At 51.1% G+C, this 20,140-nt stretch overlaps 3 protein-coding genes across 3 annotated transcripts; 2 read left to right on the top strand and 1 right to left on the bottom strand.

The window, feature by feature from the left end:
- Positions 1-24: 24 nt before the first annotated feature.
- Positions 25-3,182, top strand: MAA_05722 (topoisomerase I; the record flags this gene model as incomplete). The annotated part of the gene is made up of 6 exons (XM_007823720.1): positions 25-79; positions 260-474; positions 548-2,158; positions 2,232-2,483; positions 2,542-2,991; positions 3,042-3,182. The coding sequence occupies 6 exons, from the start codon at positions 25-27 to the stop codon at positions 3,180-3,182; spliced, it is 2,724 nt and encodes a 907-aa protein (XP_007821911.1).
- Positions 3,183-4,324: 1,142 nt separating this feature from the next.
- MAA_05723 (glycoside hydrolase family 18) lies at positions 4,325-5,535 on the bottom strand (the record flags this gene model as incomplete). Its single annotated transcript, XM_007823721.1, has 2 exons — positions 4,325-5,361; positions 5,433-5,535. The coding sequence occupies 2 exons, from the start codon at positions 5,533-5,535 to the stop codon at positions 4,325-4,327; spliced, it is 1,140 nt and encodes a 379-aa protein (XP_007821912.1).
- Positions 5,536-17,700: 12,165 nt separating this feature from the next.
- On the top strand, positions 17,701-19,459 carry MAA_05724 (zinc finger domain-containing protein; the record flags this gene model as incomplete). The annotated part of the gene is made up of 2 exons (XM_007823722.1): positions 17,701-18,151; positions 18,318-19,459. 2 exons carry the CDS (start codon positions 17,701-17,703, stop codon positions 19,457-19,459), a joined length of 1,593 nt encoding a protein of 530 aa, XP_007821913.1.
- Positions 19,460-20,140: the final 681 nt, after the last annotated feature.

Here is a 20,140-nt window from a genome sequence, read left to right as displayed (position 1 = left end):
AACCGCGACCCAGGAACCACAAAGATGAGTTCCGACAGCTCCGACGACGACAGACCTCTTGCTAGGCCTAATGGACACCGTAAGTGTTTTTCTTCTAACTTCAAAAAGTTCTCCGTCTTTTTTCTCCCCAGATCCATCCTGGCACCAGCGATGCTCGCCAACCACAACCTTGTCAGCCTTTGTAAACTCCCTCTGCTGGTACCTGTTGGGCCCAGAGCAATCTGCCTGTAGGAGCAAAGCTAACACTTTTCTCTAATAGTTTCATCCGCTAAAGTGTCGCGCGCCGAGGACGAGGCCTTGGATCGTTCACAACCACGAAAGTCGAGCGGTATGGCAGGCATTGTGGTTCGCAATGGTCCAGTTGATGATGCCATGGACCTGGACGCCCCGAATGGCGTCAACAAGCGCAAGTCACGATCGTCCATCTCTAAAGTCAGTTATAGAGATGAATCTGATAGCGACGGTGAGCCACTGGTAGGTTCATAGCCTTTCTTCCTCTTCCAGTACATACTAGAAGTTGAATGAAAATTTTAACCCTCCATTACAGGCCAAACGTCCAAGACCCTCTGCCAGGCCAGTCGACTCCGACTCCGACGATGAGCCAATCAGCAAAGTCAAAGCAAAGAAGAAATCAACATCTATGCTGGCTGATTCGTCTGATGATGAGAAACCACTAGGCGTCCAGTTGGCGAAGAAGAAGGCCGCCATTGAGAAGAAGGCAGCTCGTGAAGCACAGACCATTCGTTCAAAGGAGACTGCCAAGTCGACTCCTAAGAAGAACATCAAAGAAGAATCTGATGACGAGCCCTTGGCCAAGTCGTCTGCTAACAAACGCCAGTCAAATGGCGCTTCAGCCAAACGCAAATCCAACGGTGTCAAAAAAGAAGAGTCCGACTCTGACGCCCCTATTTCGAAGAAGACCAAAGCTAAAGGCAAGACCACGGCGTCTTCTAAGGGGAAAAGCACTGCTTCGACCAAGGACTCCAAGAAGGCCAAGGTCAAGGAGACCAGTGAGGATGAGGAAGGATATGAATGGTGGAACGCGCCGAAACCCGAGGATGACAGCATCAAGTGGCAGACTCTCGAGCACAATGGGGTTCTCTTTGCTCCTGAATACGAACCACTTCCAAAGAACGTTAAGCTCCTTTATGACGGCAAGCCGGTTACCCTAAGCAAGGAGGCTGAGGAGGTAGCAACTTTCTGGGTTGCCATGATGACACCCGCCTCATCGCATCACTTGGATAATCCAGTCTTCCGTAATAACTTTTTCACCGATTTCTCAGAGATTGTGAAGAAAAATGGGGGCGCTACAGATCGAGAGGGAAACAAAGTTCAGATTAAGAGTCTGGACAAGTGCGACTTCTCCAAAATTTATGATCACTGGCTCGCCAAGACAGAAGCGAATAAAACAAAGAACTTGTCAAAGGAAGAAAAAGAAGCCGCCAAAGCAAAGAAAGATGCTCTCGAAGCGCCATATCTCTACTGCATCTGGGATGGCAGAAAGCAAAAAGTTGGCAACTTCAGAGTGGAACCGCCGAGTCTTTTCCGAGGCCGTGGCGAGCACCCCAAGACTGGTCGTGTTAAGACTCGAGTTTTTCCTGAACAAATAACCATCAATATTGGTAAAGATGCCAAGATCCCGGAACCTCCTGCTGGACATAAATGGAAAGCCGTCCAGCACGATCAGAAGGCCACCTGGCTTGCCATGTGGCAAGAAAACATTAACGGCGCCTACAAGTACGTGATGCTTGGTGCTGCCAGTGATGTCAAGGGCCAAAGCGATTACAAGAAGTTCGAGAAAGCTCGTGAGCTGAAGAAATACATTGACAAGATCCGCAAGGATTATACTCGGGAACTAAAGAGTGAAGTCATGGCTGATCGCCAGCGAGCCACGGCAATGTATTTGATTGATCAACTGGCTCTCAGAGCCGGAAACGAAAAAGACACTGAAAACGAGGCTGATACGGTGGGCTGTTGCTCGCTGAAGTATGAGCACATTACACTTGAGCCACCTAACAAGGTTACTTTTGACTTCTTGGGTAAGGACAGTATCAGATACAACGAAACTGCCTTGGTTGAACCTCAAGTCTTCAAGAATTTGAAACTCTTCAAGAAGGCACCAAAATCTGATGGAGATGATCTTTTCGACCGTCTGACTGTGAGTCTAGAATCCAAACGTTGCTATTACTCGCTTCTATTCTCCGTTCTCGTGGCTAACTCGAGATATCTAGACCTCACAACTGAACAAGCATCTCAATAGTTACATGACGGGTTTAACGGCAAAAGTATTCCGTACCTACAATGCATCATACACCATGTCAACATTGCTGAAGGAGCTGTCGCAAGATCCTCGATCGAAAGGCTCCATTGCTGAAAAAGTGAAGCTCTACAATGACTGCAATCGCAAGGTTGCCATTCTATGTAACCATAAGCGAACCGTCGGCGCAGGCCATGAGCAGCAGATGCAGAAAATGGGCGATCGGGTAAGCAAACAGCAGCATCCCATTCTCCTTGCGATAAATTCTAATAATACATTTCCAGATCAAAGGTTTGCGTTACCAAAAATGGCGAACTAAGAAGATGATACTCGACCTCGAGCCCTCCTACAAGAAAAAGAAAGGCGCTAGTTGGTTTGAGCTCGACGAAGATCTTGACCAGGAGTGGATTCAGGAGCATCAACAGTTTCTCATCGAGGAACAACGCACCAAGATCACCAAGAAGTTTGAGAAAGATAACGAAAAACGCAAAGCTAACAAGGAGAAGCCCATGCCTGAAAAGGAACTGAAGGAGCGCCTCCAGGTGGTCAAGGATCTTGAAACCAAGTTTAGAAAAGAGAACAAAATCGGCAAGGTTGAAGCAGAGGGTAGAGGCGCATCCGTTGACAAGTATCTTAAGGCTATTGAGAAACTTGATGAGCGGGTCAAAGTTCTCGAAACCCAGGCCGAAGATCGTGACGGAAACAAAGAGGTTGCCCTGGGCACTTCAAAGATTGTAAGTCTTGAAAACTGAAGGTTATGCACTGTCACGCTAACTTCCGACAGAATTACATTGATCCTCGTCTGACTGTTGTCTTTGCTAAGAAGTTTGACGTGCCCATCGAAAAGTTCTTCTCTAAGACTCTCAGAGATAAATTCCGATGGGCTATCAAGTCAGTCGAGGACACAGAAGATTGGGAGTTTTAAACTCACTCGTTACATCAATATATTTATATAAAGCGTGTTTCACCAGTCTAAAAATAAAGAAAAAAATAAGCTTTCTTTGTCGACAGAGAGCTTTGATTATACATATACGGGAATTCGGTCACACATCATTTCGCAAAAAAGACATGGGCGAGATGACGACTTGTACGATGGAGCATTGGTACGGCGAACCGGATCAAGTGGCGCAATGGTGAGTGGAAGGGCTTCCTCGATGCAGTGATTCCACTGGGGCTTTGACACTCTTTGGAAACGCGGTACAATATATTTATTTATTTAAGCTCATCTCGAATATATGTATACGCGGGTGTCTGAAAGCACAGTGTGAATGGGACGCAATTTCCGGGCCCGGTGGTAAGGGTGAAGACCTCGAGGGAGTTCCTCGTGGATGTTTTTTGATTTTAGATAAGGCAGTTCGTTCTACAGAGTAGAAGGCAGAATCAATTACTAGCTTTGCTTTGCACAATGATATTTTCGTTCAAGTAACATGCGCATGAATGAGTGAGTCAACCCAACAGGTGAGCTATGTGAGCTATGTAACACATGACATTAGGATGTGGTTTTTTATCACGGCGAAACCCACGCATGCAAGAACTGTCAGCGTCTCAGGCAAGTGCATTGTCAAAGCGACGTGCTTGGTCTATCAATATATTCTTCTTATGGTATAATGCGTCTCCGTGCCATTAATGCTTCGGCCTACCATCAATCATGCAGTGTTCTACACTAATATCTATCTACCGCATCACATTCAAGGACCCCATTACACGCCACCCTACCGTCATACCGCAACACAATATGTGTGTCAACGAGAAATCTAAACAAGTTTCGGGACCGCATATGCACACTGTCGATCTCTGCATCTCCCAAAATGCCAAAATGCCAAAATATGCGGGTAAATCAGAACGTCAGACCGGTTCCGTTTCATGCCAAAACACCGTTTATATATACATCTGATTTTGCCGAATGCCGCCAAAAAAAAAAAAAATGTCAAACGCCGGGCTAGTATCAGGAATATATCCACCATTATGCCAAAAAGGAAAAAAAAAATTAGGCGAAGAAGGGGAGGGGCGCAGCAATCGTACACGCTTCAGGGGCAAAAAACAAAAAAAAAAGGTGGATGCAAACAACTACCAAAGACGGTAGAAAAACACCATGACGCCCAGCGTCAGAGGTCCTAAAATAGCAACGGACAAGGAGGCCGACTTTTGCAAGGCCGCCGCGTTGCTGCGCATAATCTTGCCGTTGGAATTAATGTACCAGCCGCTGGGGATCGTTCCGCCGCTGGGACTGGCGCTGGCCACCCACGGCCAACCCGTCTGCGTGGCCGTCGCGGGACTCCCGTCCTTGGCTATGCCGCCGACGGGGATGGACACGATGCCCGTCGTGGTCGGGGCGGTTCCGACGGCGCTGGCCGTGACGGTGAGGGAGTTGCCCTTGCCGAAGTTGCCGTTGACAGAGCCGTCGACGGCCTCGATGGACTGCCAGGATCCGGAGGAGTCCTTGTACCTGTACTGCTTGCCCGTGGAGTAGTCGGAGATGACGACTCTCTGGACGAGCATGCTGAAGGGGCCCTTGGAGTAGTCGGTCGGTCCGCGGGCCCATTCCACGGTGCCGGGGGCGTTGGTGCTGGGGTCGCCGCCGGCCCAGGCGCCGAACTTGACCTGCATCGGCGTCTGCGGGTACTGGTTGGCCTGGGCTTCGGAGGCCTTGAGCTCGCGGACGACCTTGCCGCCGGCCATCCAGATGATGCGGTCCTGCGTCCAGTCGATGGTGTAGGTGATGAAGCCGGACTGGGTGCCGCTGACGGAGTGGAACTGGCCGCGGTTGTAGGTGGTGGTCTGGCCCTTGCCAAAGTAGTTTGACTGGATCTCGTCCGGGTTGGTGCCGAGCCACTCAATGTCGATCTCGTCGAGGGCGTCGGATTCGAGGACCAGCGAGGAGACGATTCCTGCGCCGGGCGCGGCCTTCATGGTGATTTCGACGCGGCCAAACATGATGTAGAAGAGGGACGCGAGCTGCGGCGCGTCACCGCTTCGGGAGACGGTGAAGGACACGCCGTCGCGGCCGTAGCTTGGGGTGCCGGATGCCGCGAAGGAGTTGACGGCGCCTTTGCTGAAGTCGACGTTGACTGCCATCCCGAGCGCCGTGTCGGGAGGACATTGTCCTGGAGAGCAGCATGTCAGTTGTTGTTTCAATGGATAGGAGCATCTCCAACGTTGTTTTAGCCGGACCTACCCCCCTGGACTGGATTGCAGCGGCTCCAAGTTTGAGCTCGCCCTGGCTGGAAGCAGGTCGCTGCTGCAGCCACTGCCGTCGCAGCCTTGAATATGCCCCTCATGGCGGTTCTGTTATGTGATGGGCACTTGGTGTCAGTCGATGTGTGCAGTCGTGGTGGTCTCAACGCCGCTCGACGGAATGTGCTCTGTCTGATGTGTTCCAAGTTGAAAATAGTATGTATGCACGCAGCATGCAAAGGAAGGAATCGACGGGCGTATATCAGTCCCAGCACGTTGGGCACCGCCGTACTCCGTGCCCCAGCCATCAACAATCTGTCGTCATCGCAGCAGAGCAGGTAGCAAGCATCCCCAGTTTTCCATCCCGGGTCAGAATCTGGCACAGCTGTGCCAAGTCGATTGAGAGGCACATGATTGGCTACGGATGAATCAGCTGTTGCATTCAACGGAAGGAGAAGGGAGTAGTACTCCGTAACTCACTGCGAATATTGGAGGCTGGGCCGCATTGAATGCGCACTCCGTTAATCTTCAATCTGTTTTGCCTTGGCCGTCGGTGGGTTTGTAGACATTGGAGGAGGTTGGGCAAACATTGAAGTGGCTGGGGTGGGGGCATCAGGCACGATGCCAGCTCGGGTACATCCGCGGCACATGGCCCGTTTCGAAAGGCGGGCTACCCTATAGCACATTGCGGTACTCGGTACTCTGTACTCGGTATGCTGGCTTCATTCTTCTTCCTTCTCTCATCCTATACTCTGTACTATGTCAGTGACTAAGCGCCACTTGGCACCACATCCAGCAGCCTGTATTCGCACCAGTGGTGGCGTCAATGCCATGATGTTCAATGTTGGGGCCAGTGGGTTTGCGGTCGCTTAGTGCCAACTAGTTTCAACGCCATGATATTATGCTGTGCTCATGTAGATAATGCCTACAATGCACGCCGCCAGGCCTTTGAAATGTCAAAGCGTTGTCGAAACCTGCAAACTGTATCCCGGAAAAAAAAACGCAACGCCACACAAACTCAACAAGGTGGGCTTGTCTGTGACTGACATAGCCATCCATGACTTGTCCACAGACCAGCAGGAGATGGCCGATATCCAATACCGCAAAAGTCTAAAAAACCCCAGACAAAACCAACTCCCAGCAAGGGACCGAGTACGCCTCAACTGCGTTGTAAACCTAGCTGAGTGCTCAAACGCGCGCCGTCCATCAGCTATGCGCGCATCTCGCATCTCGCACTCGCATCTCGCATCTTGCCAACGATATGCCAGAGCGAGGAACGCACCTCGGTGACCATGACGCGTTGTCGCTCGCACCCACATCTGCTGCATGCCTCGCACTGCACGTTTGACACGAAGCCGCTCGCCATATCGAGACAGAGACACATCAACAGCCTTGATAAGCATTCTGCGAGACTTTGCGAGCCCACTCTCCCCGCATCCTGAGACGGCGATGCCGCCCAGATATCAGATGTGGTTGGACGAAGCCGAGAGCCGCATGCCACCGCGCACTTCAGATCGCGGCTAGCCTTCATCCGAACACGCCAATAGAGACGGCCAAGAAGACTGTTCTGCGTCCCAAGCTGCGCACGCTCCGCCGTCCGATGACACCAGTAGTATTCTTTGTTAGTCTGCAGATAAAAGACGCATTTTGGCACACCTAGCACAGGCATTGAGGATAAAGGCAACGAGAAGAGAAGAAAAAAAAGCGCACTCTCAGCATCAGATATCGCCTCTCGCCGCCCAAGCATGTATCATGTGGCATTGACCGTAACCCGTAACTCTGGGGAGCCCTCCGCCACCGTCTCAGTCTCACTCGCGTCACGCCCCTCGTTCTGAACAAAGGGGTGGACGCGCCAGCGCCTATAGCAAGAATATAGAGGTCAATATCTGGCAATGACACTGTTGAGCATGTACGGAGTACTTCGTATGTATGCTTGTGGCCGCTTCCGTGGCTGACCATGGCTGATCATGGCTGACAGCCAACCCGGCTGTCCTGTGTCCTGCTTAATCTTGTAGAGTGGCAGTAAACTGGGATCCTGACACCAAGTGGTTTGAAATAGTATTCGAAACAAAGATGGCGCATGTGGTATGGAGTGCCTGGCGAGAAGAATACTTCAGAATAGACGAGCCAACCAACGCCATCATAAAATACCAGTAACAACAAACTCTGCCTCCGCCCCTTGGCAGGAAAAAAAAAAAAAAAAAAAAAGATCGCCAGGCAAAGGTACGGAACGAACAGACGCTAGCTTTTGCCCTGTCTCGGAACTAGTATTCCCATTCCTTGCTGAGCATCTCTTTTCTATCTCTTCTTCTTTTCTTTTTTTCCCTGTCAACTGGAGGACCAGGGCTGACGCACGAGTACTGTTTTCCAACTGCGTACCCTGTACCTCAGCTCTCCACACTGGTCTTTCTTCCGCAGTTTAGACAACGCAAAGCGACAAGTAAAGCATCATGGGCTGTGAAAAGCACCCATGGACTGTATAGAGTCGCTCAGCGAACCGGAGCAAGCGCCGGACAGAAAAAAAAAAGAGAGAGAACAAAGGATAAAAAGAAATCACCAAGAAGAAAAAGGAGGCACTGCATAGACAGCCGCCACCAGCCGCCACGAGAAAAGATGAGATGAGATCTGAGTGATCAGACTCGGTCATCCTTTGTACATACATGTATGTACATGCGGTACCAGGATATGCTTACCAGTTATCCTTCCGCGTGCCACCCCCACGGAGAATTCAGAAAGAGATCAATACCGACAGAATGGCAAGTCGAGAGCTGACCTGGCACATGTTCGTGCGAGATACTACCTGGTGAACCCTGACGCCACTGTTACCACCTTGTTTCGAAACAACACAAGGCCCCAGCCAAGAACAATTGCCATATTGCGCAAAAGCATCCATCCATTGTTTGCTTCTTGCTGCCTTTTCGTCCATTTATACTCTGTACATACTGGCCGCGACTCATATAATACGGGGCATGCCGTGTCCTATTCGCTGGCTCATGGTCGTCTTCAGGAACACGGACCGAGTAACCATGTGTTTGCCGTGGGCTGTGGATTGAGCCCGGATGAGCTGTCAAGATCATTTCTGATGAATAGCCTGTAGTAAAATTCCAACGAGTGTGATGCGAAACAACGAGACAAAAGGCATACCATTACAAGACGTAGGACTATACACGACAGGTTCCGTGGCTGTACGAATTGCCCTTGTCTATTTCCGACACATCAGTGTGAGTATTGGCTGCAGGTTGCAAAGATGATAACTACTTAGACCTAACCTAGGTATCTAGATGTACAATACCCGTTCACCTATACCGCGGTGTACACTCCGCTCTGGAGCTGCGCTAACTGAGAATTTAAAAAATCGCAAGTAGTATCCAGAATTTGCCCTGGGTTTTAAGCATGCGTTGCATCAGGCCGCCTGTGCTAGTCGGGCAACTCATCCTGTTCTCGCAGAGTTACACCAGACAACACAGCGTTTGGTCTGGTCTGGTCTGGTCTGGGACGAGCACATGCCGGGCGCCCAGGGGTCCAGACACCTGCCAAATACCGATTCCTGTCTCTGCCGAAGGCAACCTAACATGGGAAACTACTGCTCCGTACTGGTTGTACTAGCATGTAATATAATTAGCTTTATTGACCTTTCGGAGAAGATTGTGGTGGATCCGTTGGCCTTCTCGAAGGTTTGCTAGCCAGGTTTCGGAGTACGTATGTAGTAACTTATGTACGGAGTAGTACTAGTAGTTAAAAGAGAGCACCAACTTGGACATGGGTTTCTTAGTGTCTGCCGCCGTACAAGGAAACCTTGGCCTCATTTCGGGCAGAGATTGTACAACAAATTCCGCGCAAAGGAACAGGTGGTGCAAAGAACTAGGGTTGCTGCTGTCTCCGAGTGCAGTTGGCTGAAGAGGACCAAAGAAGGATCCATTGCATCCCATATTTGCGCGACGGCGCGTTACCTCGATCGAGTCCCTCTCCATTGGTGTATGTATGCTCTGAAACTATGCCGTACGCCGTACTCCCTAGTCTGGCCCAAATACACATGTTGGAGAACTTGTCTTACACGTGAACCAACAATATACCATGACCAACTTGGACCACCAGTTCTCTCGGGTAATACCCACTCGTTCATCTCGCAAGAGATATGACGGCCGAGAGACTGTCGGCCAACCGAGTCCATCCCAATTTGCCATGGTAGTATTACAACCTTTTGGGTCTCCATATTTGGCATCTTCCAGAACCATACCAACGTATTTTTCCTGCAATAAACCCGGGGACGAACCAAACTTGAACGACTAGGGCCGGTAGTAAGTATATACAATGCTAGTGTACCATTCCTGGGTTTATTTTGGATGATGAGATTGGCCTGGCGAGACGGCTGGCACCCGGGCCGTTGGTCTGACCCATGCCTAGTCAACCACACAACTGTGGCGTCTTCAAATAACTCGGGTCGTTCTCCAGTGTCTGATTTATGACCATCATTTCGAGCACCTACTAGCTATGCCACTTTTTGATGCAAAATTGCGGGCACCTGATGATCAAGTTCTGTCATTGGGAGGTTGTGGCCGTGTCAAACAAGACAAACACCATGGTAGTAGTACTACATAGGTCTTCGATGCCCAAACCTCGCATGATTTGCCGTCCCCCCTGGTCGTGGCAAACTGCCCTTGGATTTCGTCATTGCGGTTATTCGGACCAGGATTGCCAACATATCCCAGGGTCCTCCAAGAACTTGACAGCAATTGATGGACTTCTTCGTAATCCGGAGCCCCGGTGGTCCAGACCTGTTAAACAGTAGTTACTATTTCTCGGTTCTGTTTTGTTTAAACCCCAGACACCGGATGGATGTTGAAAGACACACCAGATGATAATCAGGCTACAAATGCAGCAAGTCGGGTGGGCCTGGATAGAAACATACGACGGCCCAACCACACTGTCGGTGGCAAAATGCTAATACCCAAGAACTAGGCCAGGGCGGTGGACTGTTGTCAAGGGTCCTGGACATCGAAGCAGGCATGGAGCGCAAAGTTCAATGTTGGCTCGCCTCTTTGACAGGGTTTGTTCAACCCGGTTCCGCGAGTGGAACAGCCTTGCTCGTCGATAGTACTAGTAGTAGTACTCTTCTGGTGGCCCGAGCTTTTAGGTTTGCGCAATGGTTGATGTGGTCTCTTCGTGTCTCAGACCATTGACAGTTCTACATTGCGTTTTTGTAGACACAGAACCCTCAGGGTTAGTCACTAGGTAGGGAACCAACCCCCCCCCAGGTCGGACCCTTCTTTGTCTGGTTTGCGTCTGTTGGCGGCGGGGGTAATATTATTTGAGAGATCAACGACGCCGACCTTTTCGAGCCACTCTCCATGACAAAGTTGAAGATTGGTGGTCGGCGCCGGCTTTGTGGTGGTGTTGGAATTGAGGAGCAATATGCAGCTTCTGGAAGCGGGGACCCAAACTTTCGTCCACAGAAGGGATCGAGCATCTGCTAAGGCCAATCATCAGCAATGCTTTGCCTGTACCTGCATCAGGATGCGCGCCGTCGGTACCTGCAGGAAGGCGTTGCGCAAATGCAGACGGCTCCCTGTCACATTGGCCGGTAAAAACGTTGATTGCTTGTGATGATGCAGTAAGCGGCATCATGATTCCGTCTTGACTGCCCCCAAGCATCGCAACAGGGTGGTCTGATGAAGATGCCTGGACGTCCATAGCTGATTGATGCCTTGCTCTCACACAAAGCCTCCAAACCGCGCATACACCCCGTACATATTTACTTTGCACTATGGCCCACCTTCAAACTACCTTTCTGTCTTCCAGGATTCTCGGTGTGTGGAAACGTCCGCTGCTAAGCCGCCCACCTAACAGATCTCACAATCTCGGGAGGACTTGCGGGCTGCATTGCGTGTGTTGCACCGAGAGATAGGGAAAAAGAGAACAACCAGCATGGTACTCCGTTCAACCAACGATGGATCCTAGGCCGAGCGACCGGGTGTGGGCCACAAGGTTCTGGTGCTTCACCGCAACCAACGGAAAAAGACTGCATGTGTTGGATCGTAGCTGCCAACGGTCAACTTCAATACCATACCAATAGTTTGCACGTGTGCTGAAAACATACTTTGTACTCCGTACTTACTTACCTTGGGTACTTACTTACCTAGAGGTAGGTGCCTCCGAGCAGGTACTACTTGGACGATTCAGTGTTACTCCGTACACCCCAACATTGGGCTTGAACCACAGTGGCTGGATGTTCAACTCATCAACCTTGACTGACTCTCGATGCCTGGCTGGGCCTTTGTCAGGCAGAGTTAGTTGTGCAAGCCATGGTTGTGCCACGACACAAATAAGCAAGTCGTGGCGGAACCCTCTACTACTACTACGTTGTACTACATTACGCCCACATGCACGTTCTCCCCATTCACAAAGGCCACTGCATGAGGGGCCAGCCATCTGGTACTCCGTACCTTGCAGAAAGTGACTGATGCGCGTGGACTTTCTCTCCGGTGGCTCAGGCACACGGGTTTTTGGCTCTACCGCCGTCGAGGTTTTATGCAGCGCTAAGGTTTCAGGTTGATCAGCCCCAACTTTGGCCAATAGGACCGCATCCGCAACCTTTGCCTTGGTGCACAATTCAGTTTTGCCGTTGATAACTTTTCACAAAGCGACGGACGCAGCCAACATTTCGTCTGGTCTTCTTGCCTACCTACAGTAAGTAGGTAGCTAATAAGTGCCAGTCGACTCCATTCCCATTGTAGCCTCTGCATCGAATTGATGCCATTTGTCTGCAGCTCCAACGGTACTGAAGATGTTTAACGACCGATCCGTAATGGTCTTTCTTCTTCTTCTTCTCCTTCCTTTTGAGCAATCTGGAGCCGGATTAAAACCCCTCAGTCCTTCTGCCGAGTGTACATATGTATGTACATACAACAGGCTCTCGTCCCAAAGTCGCCAACTCCATCGTCGGCTTTGTTTCACATTGATAGTCTCTGCCCACTCACCCCACCGCTTGACAGACGGGTGCACATCAGCGGGCCGTGGCTTCAAACTGGTGTGAAATGTCTATTTCGCACTCCGTAGTAGCCCGTACAATGCCGTTTCGGGTGACGGCAGCCTGGGTTTTCACTTCTTTTGATCGCCAATGTTTGCGGGGAAATGCTTCCTCTCGCCGACGACCACCGGACCAGTGGCTTCTATGGTGGCAAGCCATGCGACATAAAACATTGGGCAAGCCATCCGAGCGCAGCAGTTAGCATGCAAATTTTGGCTCCTTCCGAGAAACTCAGGCTGTATCGATGTATCGGTAGCAATACACGCAAGTCGGATGTACAGTGTGCGGACGGACCAAAGTATACGTAGACGCATTGCATGATAGACTGCAATGACGTCCACCCCGTATCTAGTATCTTGACTCGGGGCATTGACTACGAATATTCGTATACACGGATCCCTCAAGATCTTGCATCCGTCGGTAAGGGTGTTTTGGGCCGTAATACTGACCGACTTGAGTAATTTCTGGCAAGGGCTGAAAATGCTGTTTGTGGTGCAATAGAGGACCCGGTTGCTGCATCGAGGCAAAGATGCAGCCATAATATATACATATGCAAGGACGAAACAAAAGGAACTTCTTTTTCCAACAAACCGCGCAGCTGAACGAACATGGGTTGTAAAGTCCGGAGAACAATGGATGTATATATCAATTCTTTTCTTTTAAATTCCTCCATCTGCCGACCTTGCGCTGTCCTTCGTTATTAGTTGATATATGTATGCATGTATGCATTTATTGTTTTTTAAATTTGTCTATCGGCGGTGGCAGATATGCATGACAGTTGCCTTTTATTCTGGGGGCTGTTCAAAGCATTACAATTGGCAAGGGCTGCACGTGAGCTGACTCATGAGGTTGCGACAATACACGCTCTGTCCGTGTTGGCGAGGCCAATAGTGAAACCAATGTCCGCTCATGTCACGACGCAGTCCACGCGGTTCCCGTGTCAAGCGATGGTGACGAGCCGTCATGAGCTGTGACGAGAAGAAGCAAGCCTGGCATGATCAACCTTTTGGCGGTCTTTCCAAAGTGGACGGTCTCGGTCACCGCGTTTTGGACGGCCTGCAAGGTTGACGGCCAAGCGAGAAGCAAAACCACGGTGAACGTTCTTAGCTGAGCAAGTTGACACGATCAGTCGAGGGGTTTGCGGAAGCGTGGACGATCCCAGCAGCCAAATTTAGTTGCATCCACAGGTTTGCCGTCGTAACACTAGGACGGACGGATGCAACGAGTTGACAATACTATAACTGCGGAGTAGTAGTAGCATGTCACTGTAGGAAGTGGCCTGCGACGTCCTACGCAGGTACGGTGCCGAGCAGCAAGATTTGCCGGCCCGTGGCCGAAATTGATTCAGCATGAGCAGCAGTTCGTTGCTTCTCGTTCGCTTCAATGCTGCCTTGCTTTGCTGAAAATTTTCTATCCCTGTCGTTCGTCGGGTTGCACATGAAATCTTCTTCTTTTTTTTTTTTTGCGTGTGCATGTCTCTCGTATTGGCATGACATGACATGGCAAGGCAAGGCAAGGGAAGGAAGGCACTCACTCCGTACTTGCACACCTGCACTACTTGCGCTCTGCTCTGCACTCTGCACCCTGCACCGCCGCCTTGGTCCACCTCGCGCAGTTGGGGCAAGTCCAAGCAGTTGGACTGGCGGTTGGAGGGCAAGATGGTTGGACAAAGTCACCACAGGCACAACTAATGAAATGCCCCAGCTCAATGCACGCCGCGGCGCTAGCCATCCTGGGCATGGGCCATTTGCACAAGTGCCCTGCACCGGACCACTGTGAAACGAGACGATGACGACGAGCTGCTGCGCGCATAAAACTTAACACGCTCCACTAAGGGCAGCCATGATCGCCCTGTTCGCTCCAATCTGTGTGCATTGCACTGCACATCAAGGCATGCATGCACAAGCCAATGCAAGGCGCAATCCACACATGACTGACAAAGGGAGACTTGATTGACAACCTCCCTGGTCCTGTCGCCAATCCGCACATGTGAGAAAACACCATGGATGCTTGATCATATTGCTGTCAGTCACAGCAAACGACTGTCGATACGAATACCCAGAAGCAAGGCGTGATGTGATGGTCATGTAGATCGCTAGTATGGCATGACGAACCACGAAATGGCAGGCAACCGGCGTTATGCTCCTCGGCGTCATGCTCCCCAGCGGCACTCCACCTTGTCCCGTGATTTTCGTCTGTACAAAGTCAAAGCACGAAGCGCCGGCAAGTCGTCGCGAAGCCGCCGGACGGAGGCGTGACAAACCGCCAACATGAAAATCCAACGTCAAGGCACAAGCAGAGTCTGGTGAACACGACCAAGTCGCGTCGTTTGTTTGGGCTGGACCGGTATTTGCTAGTGCCTTGCATTGGCCAAGTCCATCATCACACCGTTTGAGTCCCAACTGTGACATGCAGCTTTAATATCAAGGCCAGAGAGTGCGCTGAGAATATTGCCCTTTGTGCTCACTACTACTCTACTGCTACGGAGTACTCACAGTTGAGTGCAACGCTCCAATCGCTGGGCTCGGATGACGTCTCCAGGCTCCCCATGTCGGGAGAGAGACTCGGAGGCTTTTGTGGTTGTTCTGGACGGTCCTATCACAGGGCGAGGTCACGTCGAGAATTGTGACGAGCCTTTGTGCAAGTGGACAGCCAAACGCAGAGAGGCCGCCTGCAGCTGGTTGTGTGGTTGTGCGTGTAGGTGAGTGGTGGACGAGGGTGGGGGGGGGGCGAGCGAGTGCACAAGTTAGCGAGTACATGCACGAACCTGCACGAACCTGAATAAAGTGGGTGACCGAGGTGGCTGACGGCCATTTGCATTCACAAGTTTGGAACACATGCCAATAGCAGTCTGAGTGTGGGCACCACATTTTGACGGGACTGGACATTGAGGTTGAGAGTTGGCGATGTGTCCTCTCGGACCTGGCAGCCGCATTACATACTTACACATCGAAACGTCAAGGTTATTCCAGTGCTCGACGTATCAGCGTGCTTCAATGCTTCCCAGCAAGTCTTGTCCACCGGCAACAGCCTGCGAGCAGCAAAAGAAGGAAATGTGCGGGTTGATAGACTATCAAACAGCAGCTGGACTGGATGCTCGTGCGACTTGTCAGCCAGCCCGTATTGATACTTCAATGTTGAAGTGGCTAGTACTCTCTACTCTGTGCGCTGCTCCGTGTCGTGTTGTAGATGCGAGTCAACATTTGGCGCGGAAAAGGTACGATGTACATACCCAAGTACATTAGGTACCCTGCGAACCCCGGGGCCTGGCTGGCTGGCTGGTCTGAACCTGCCGGGATACATAAGGTACGGACGGACGGCTTGGTCCAGAATTAGAATGAAAATCCGTGTCGGTGGCTGCGCCATGCTTGTTCTGTCCGTCTTGTCCACAAATCCACAGCCCACATATCCCGCTACCCACTGCAGTAACTGGCTGTGAAGGCCGTCCAGACGTCCCATCAGGTCCCATCAGTGGCAACCTCATCACTGACTGCTTGTAGTATTTCTCGATGGTGGCCGTCATGAGCCAACATTGGACACTCAAGTGATTGGATTGCAGGCCGACCGTCATGGGCCCCGTCCATGTGTGGTGATGCCGACTTTCTTGATGCCTTCGAATGGCGTCCATGCCAACGCGCCAGGAACTCGGCCGTCGTGTCCATGGCAGCTCAGGCAAGCTTTTCTCGTTGGCTATGGAGAGAAATTAGTAGCCCATCATGATGTGGTGATGATCCATTGATCTGGCACACTGCTGCAGGATACGAAGCACTATACTACTCGTAAACTCGGTACTCTCCGTCGTCTTGCCCACATCTCTTGCTGCCCCGAGCTGAGAAGACGAGCACGGCCGGTGGCTGTCCATCGACGTCGTCAAGCAATGTGCCGCCCTCGACGACGTCGTCGTTGTCTTCGTCTCATCCATCCTGAAGTCGTCTCGAGCCAGGCGCTAAACCCAGCTTCACATCCGCACACCCAGTGAGTGGCACTACCATCGCGTCGTCCACTGACCCTCTCTACCACCCTCGACCCTCGACTCTTGACTCTCGACTCTCGACTCTCGACCCTCCACCATCAACACACCATTTTCCCACGCACCACTCACCATCCACCATCACCCATCACCCACGCCTCCCCCAAGGTACCAAGGAGTGTCAGGACAAGAAAAGGCTCTCCATGCCACACACCGTGCCGTACATACATTGTGTGTACATGCTCCGACACCCACATCGTCGTTGGTCCAAGCCCAGCACCCGGTCGGTATGTCCATACAGACTTTGGCCCTCAGGCCCTCCGTTATTACCCACACACCATCTCTTGACCGCGCGCTGGTACGAGCTCGGGCTTCCATCCTTTCTCTCTCTGTCTTCAATCTGCCCACCCCAGATACACTCCCGCTGACAAGGGTGTCGTTCTTAGGAAACCTGTGCCGCCTTGCCCGCGCGACGGACCCTTGCCAGAGGCCCGCTCTGTCCACCCCGGTCAACTTGGCGAGTGAGACAAGCGTGGAGGCAACTTTGAGAGGTTTCCACTTGAACCACGCCTATCGGTGTCGGTCGACTCTTTGGATGGCTCTGGTGTTGATCTCGGGCTTGACTTCGTACTTATGCCTCACGGACCCCGTCACCACATTGGATTTGGTTTCTCGTTGATCGACAACCTGGTTGGATCTGGTGCTTTTGATCTTTGTGTGTTCTTTTATTCAATACCCTCTCGGTTCTTCCTTCTTTTCCCTTCTTGTGGTCTCGCGCCTCTATACTTCAACTTGGAATATCTCACCCATCTCGGACGAGATTCCAGTCCTCTCATTTACAAACCCCTCGTGCCCTCTGGATATACTCTCGTCTGCCTGTCGTTTTCCATCAGTCTGGATGTAGGGTTGCCGTGTACAACATCCTCAACCGTGCCGAGTCACTAATCAACAGTCAGCTTCTTGATCTGATCAAGTTGTCTGCCGTCCATTCATTGTCGAAGAACCTGAGCATCACCGCACTGCCGTCCTTTGACCAAGCCTTGCTAGCTCTTGCAACTGTATATTACAATACTTAATCGATTCACGATACGAAAGCCCACGATATTATAAAGACGCCATAGTACCAATTATTTAATATAAAACGACGAACCAAAAAAAAAAAGAGCACATTGTGCTACCTTTGGTAAGCATGGATTTTTCAAATGACGAGTAAAAGCATGCCGACCTGTTGGTAGCTAATCCCTCTTCCAACCCTGTAGACTGTATTTCAAAATGGACTCAAACATGATGCCACAGACAGCTCAACAAAATGCCGTCTTCAGCAAGACCAACTTCGCCCAGCAAAAGCTGGGCCAGTACCAAGTCGTGGCTCCCGCATCTCCCGTCTGCTCCAGACCCGGTTCATCTTGCTCACAGCCGCCAACTCTCTTCAGCAACGGCCCGGCAGTCTTGACTCCCACGGGATCGCCTCCACCGATCGGCTTCAGGCCCGCCGTCATGTTGGAATCGGAATTTGGGGATAGCTCATACTTTCCCTCCACACCGCCACTGTCCACTTCTGGCAGTGCAGTTGGCAGCCCCAAGAACTATGAAGTGCTGCAGACCCCATTGAACCCCATGTTCTCGGGTTTAGATGGTTTTGTTGGTGTAAAATCTGGATATGAATCAACCGAGAGCTCAGTCCTAGATTGGGCCAGCTGCGACTCACCTCCCATGACGCCTGGTAAGTACAAATTCCAGTCACATTTTCTCTGTCTTTATTTGGTGTGTCCGATAAATTATTTCTATGCCTGTAATGGCGTTTGATTTTTGCTGCAAACGCCATAGTTGTCTGTCCGATGTTGCGTGCTGGATTTGCGTTAGTCCCAGTCCCTAATTATTATTGGTAGTTTTCATTCACTCCCAGCCGTCCAGGGTTCCCTCGCTTAGCAGCACCACAAGCGACCTGTCAAACATTTCTTGCCCATCTCTGTCGCCATCACCTGCACCGTACGCCAGATCTGTTTCCTCTGAGAACGACGTCGACTTCTGCGATCCTCGCAACCTGACCGTTCCTAACACTTCCAACTCAAGTCTTGCGCCAGAATTCACCCTCGATTGTCTTGGTGAGGAAGAGGGTAGTCCCTCAGAGCAGAGTGCCCTTGACACCGTCCTATCCCAGACGGCGTTTGACTTTAGTCCTGCTATTGCTAGTGGCTTGCCGGCGTTTGAGGAACTCTCCGATTTCGAATCTGAGGACGATCTGTCCAACTTGGTCAAGCCAGGTGAAGGATCCCGGCCCCGTGCGTGCACCGGGTCATCTATTGTTTCCTTGGGACACGGTAGCTTTATTGCCGACGAGGATTTTAGCTTCGACGAGAACGATACGTTCCAGTTCCCGTCACCCAGCCCTCCCTCAAGCGTTGAAGCTGTCGACGACGGCCACAAGGATAAGCGCCAGAAGAAGACCGGCACGAAGGATAGCCAAAGTGCAGAGCCTGTCATGGACACTGCGGCGGCGGATAACCAGACGGCCGAGGTTGAGGAGCAGTCTGAACAGGCTTCACCAGTGCCTTCTGAGTCGCACTCTTCCGCCGAAGCCGACACACCATCTGCTCCACTGCCAGCTCCTACCAACCGACGGGGTCGCAAGCAATCACTGACGGAGGATCCTTCTAAGACGTTCGTTTGCGACTTGTGCAACCGAAGATTCCGTCGTCAAGAACACTTGAAGCGTCACTATCGATCCCTTCACACTCAGGAGAAGCCTTTTGAATGCAATGAGTGTGGCAAGAAGTTCTCTCGAAGCGACAACCTCGCTCAGCATGCCCGCACTCACGCCAGTGGAGGTGCAATTGTCATGAACATTATTGATAACGCTGACCCCTCTGCGTATGAGGCTGGCATGGTCGCTCCCCCTCCTGTAGACGACTATGCCAACTATGGCAAGGTTCTCTTCCAAATCGCGGCCGACGTTCCTGGGAGTGCAAGTGAGCTATCATCCGAAGAGGCTAGTGACAACGGCAAGAAGAAGCGAAAGCGTTCTGAATAAGCCCTTCGACGATGCTTTGCTGTTCTTATTAGCTTCACGGAAGCTACTTCTTCGACATACTTTTTTTTTTACACTTCTCTCTTGCTGCCAGGACACATTTTGTTGCCGTGTGCTTGGTCAGATAGGGTACGCCTCGGTAGACGGCTGGCGACAACATTTGCACAGCAACAAGCGTTTTTATGACCTGCATTTACACTTTCGATTCTTGTATCAATTTCTACACTTCCTGTTGACGCTGTTTCTCGGGAGGACAAAGTGATTCATTTCGACGCTGCATCATGACCGAAAAAAAAATTTTATTTACAGAATGCTTGGACCGGACAAGTTGGGGTACATCTTGGATCAAAAGGAACTGGCGTGCGTGGTGGTTTTTGCAATTTACCGAGCATGTTTGGGAAGACATGCCTTGCTCAGTTGGGCAGCTTTTTTTGTCGCTTTCTTTACGCTCGTTGTAATCCTTGACAAGTCGAGAGGAGCAGAGGCCTCTGTTTGCTTGGAACGACTTGGACACGACTGTGAATCGGCGGCTGGGCGTTTTTGCCCTGCCACCCTCACGAGTTATTTTACTTTTTTTTTCTGCCTTCTATTCTTCTTTACTGCTTGTTTCCAGCCGAGCATTGCTCTTTTATCATTTTTTATTCGATCAGCTAGTTGGTGATATCAATGTGCTGGTCACAAGTC

Source organism: Metarhizium robertsii, assembly GCF_000187425.2.
Source record: "Metarhizium robertsii ARSEF 23 chromosome Unknown MAA_Scf_2, whole genome shotgun sequence".
NCBI lineage: Eukaryota > Fungi > Ascomycota > Sordariomycetes > Hypocreales > Clavicipitaceae > Metarhizium > Metarhizium robertsii.
Note: the sequence above shows the minus strand (reverse complement) of the source record. Positions and strands in the feature narration are given on the sequence as shown.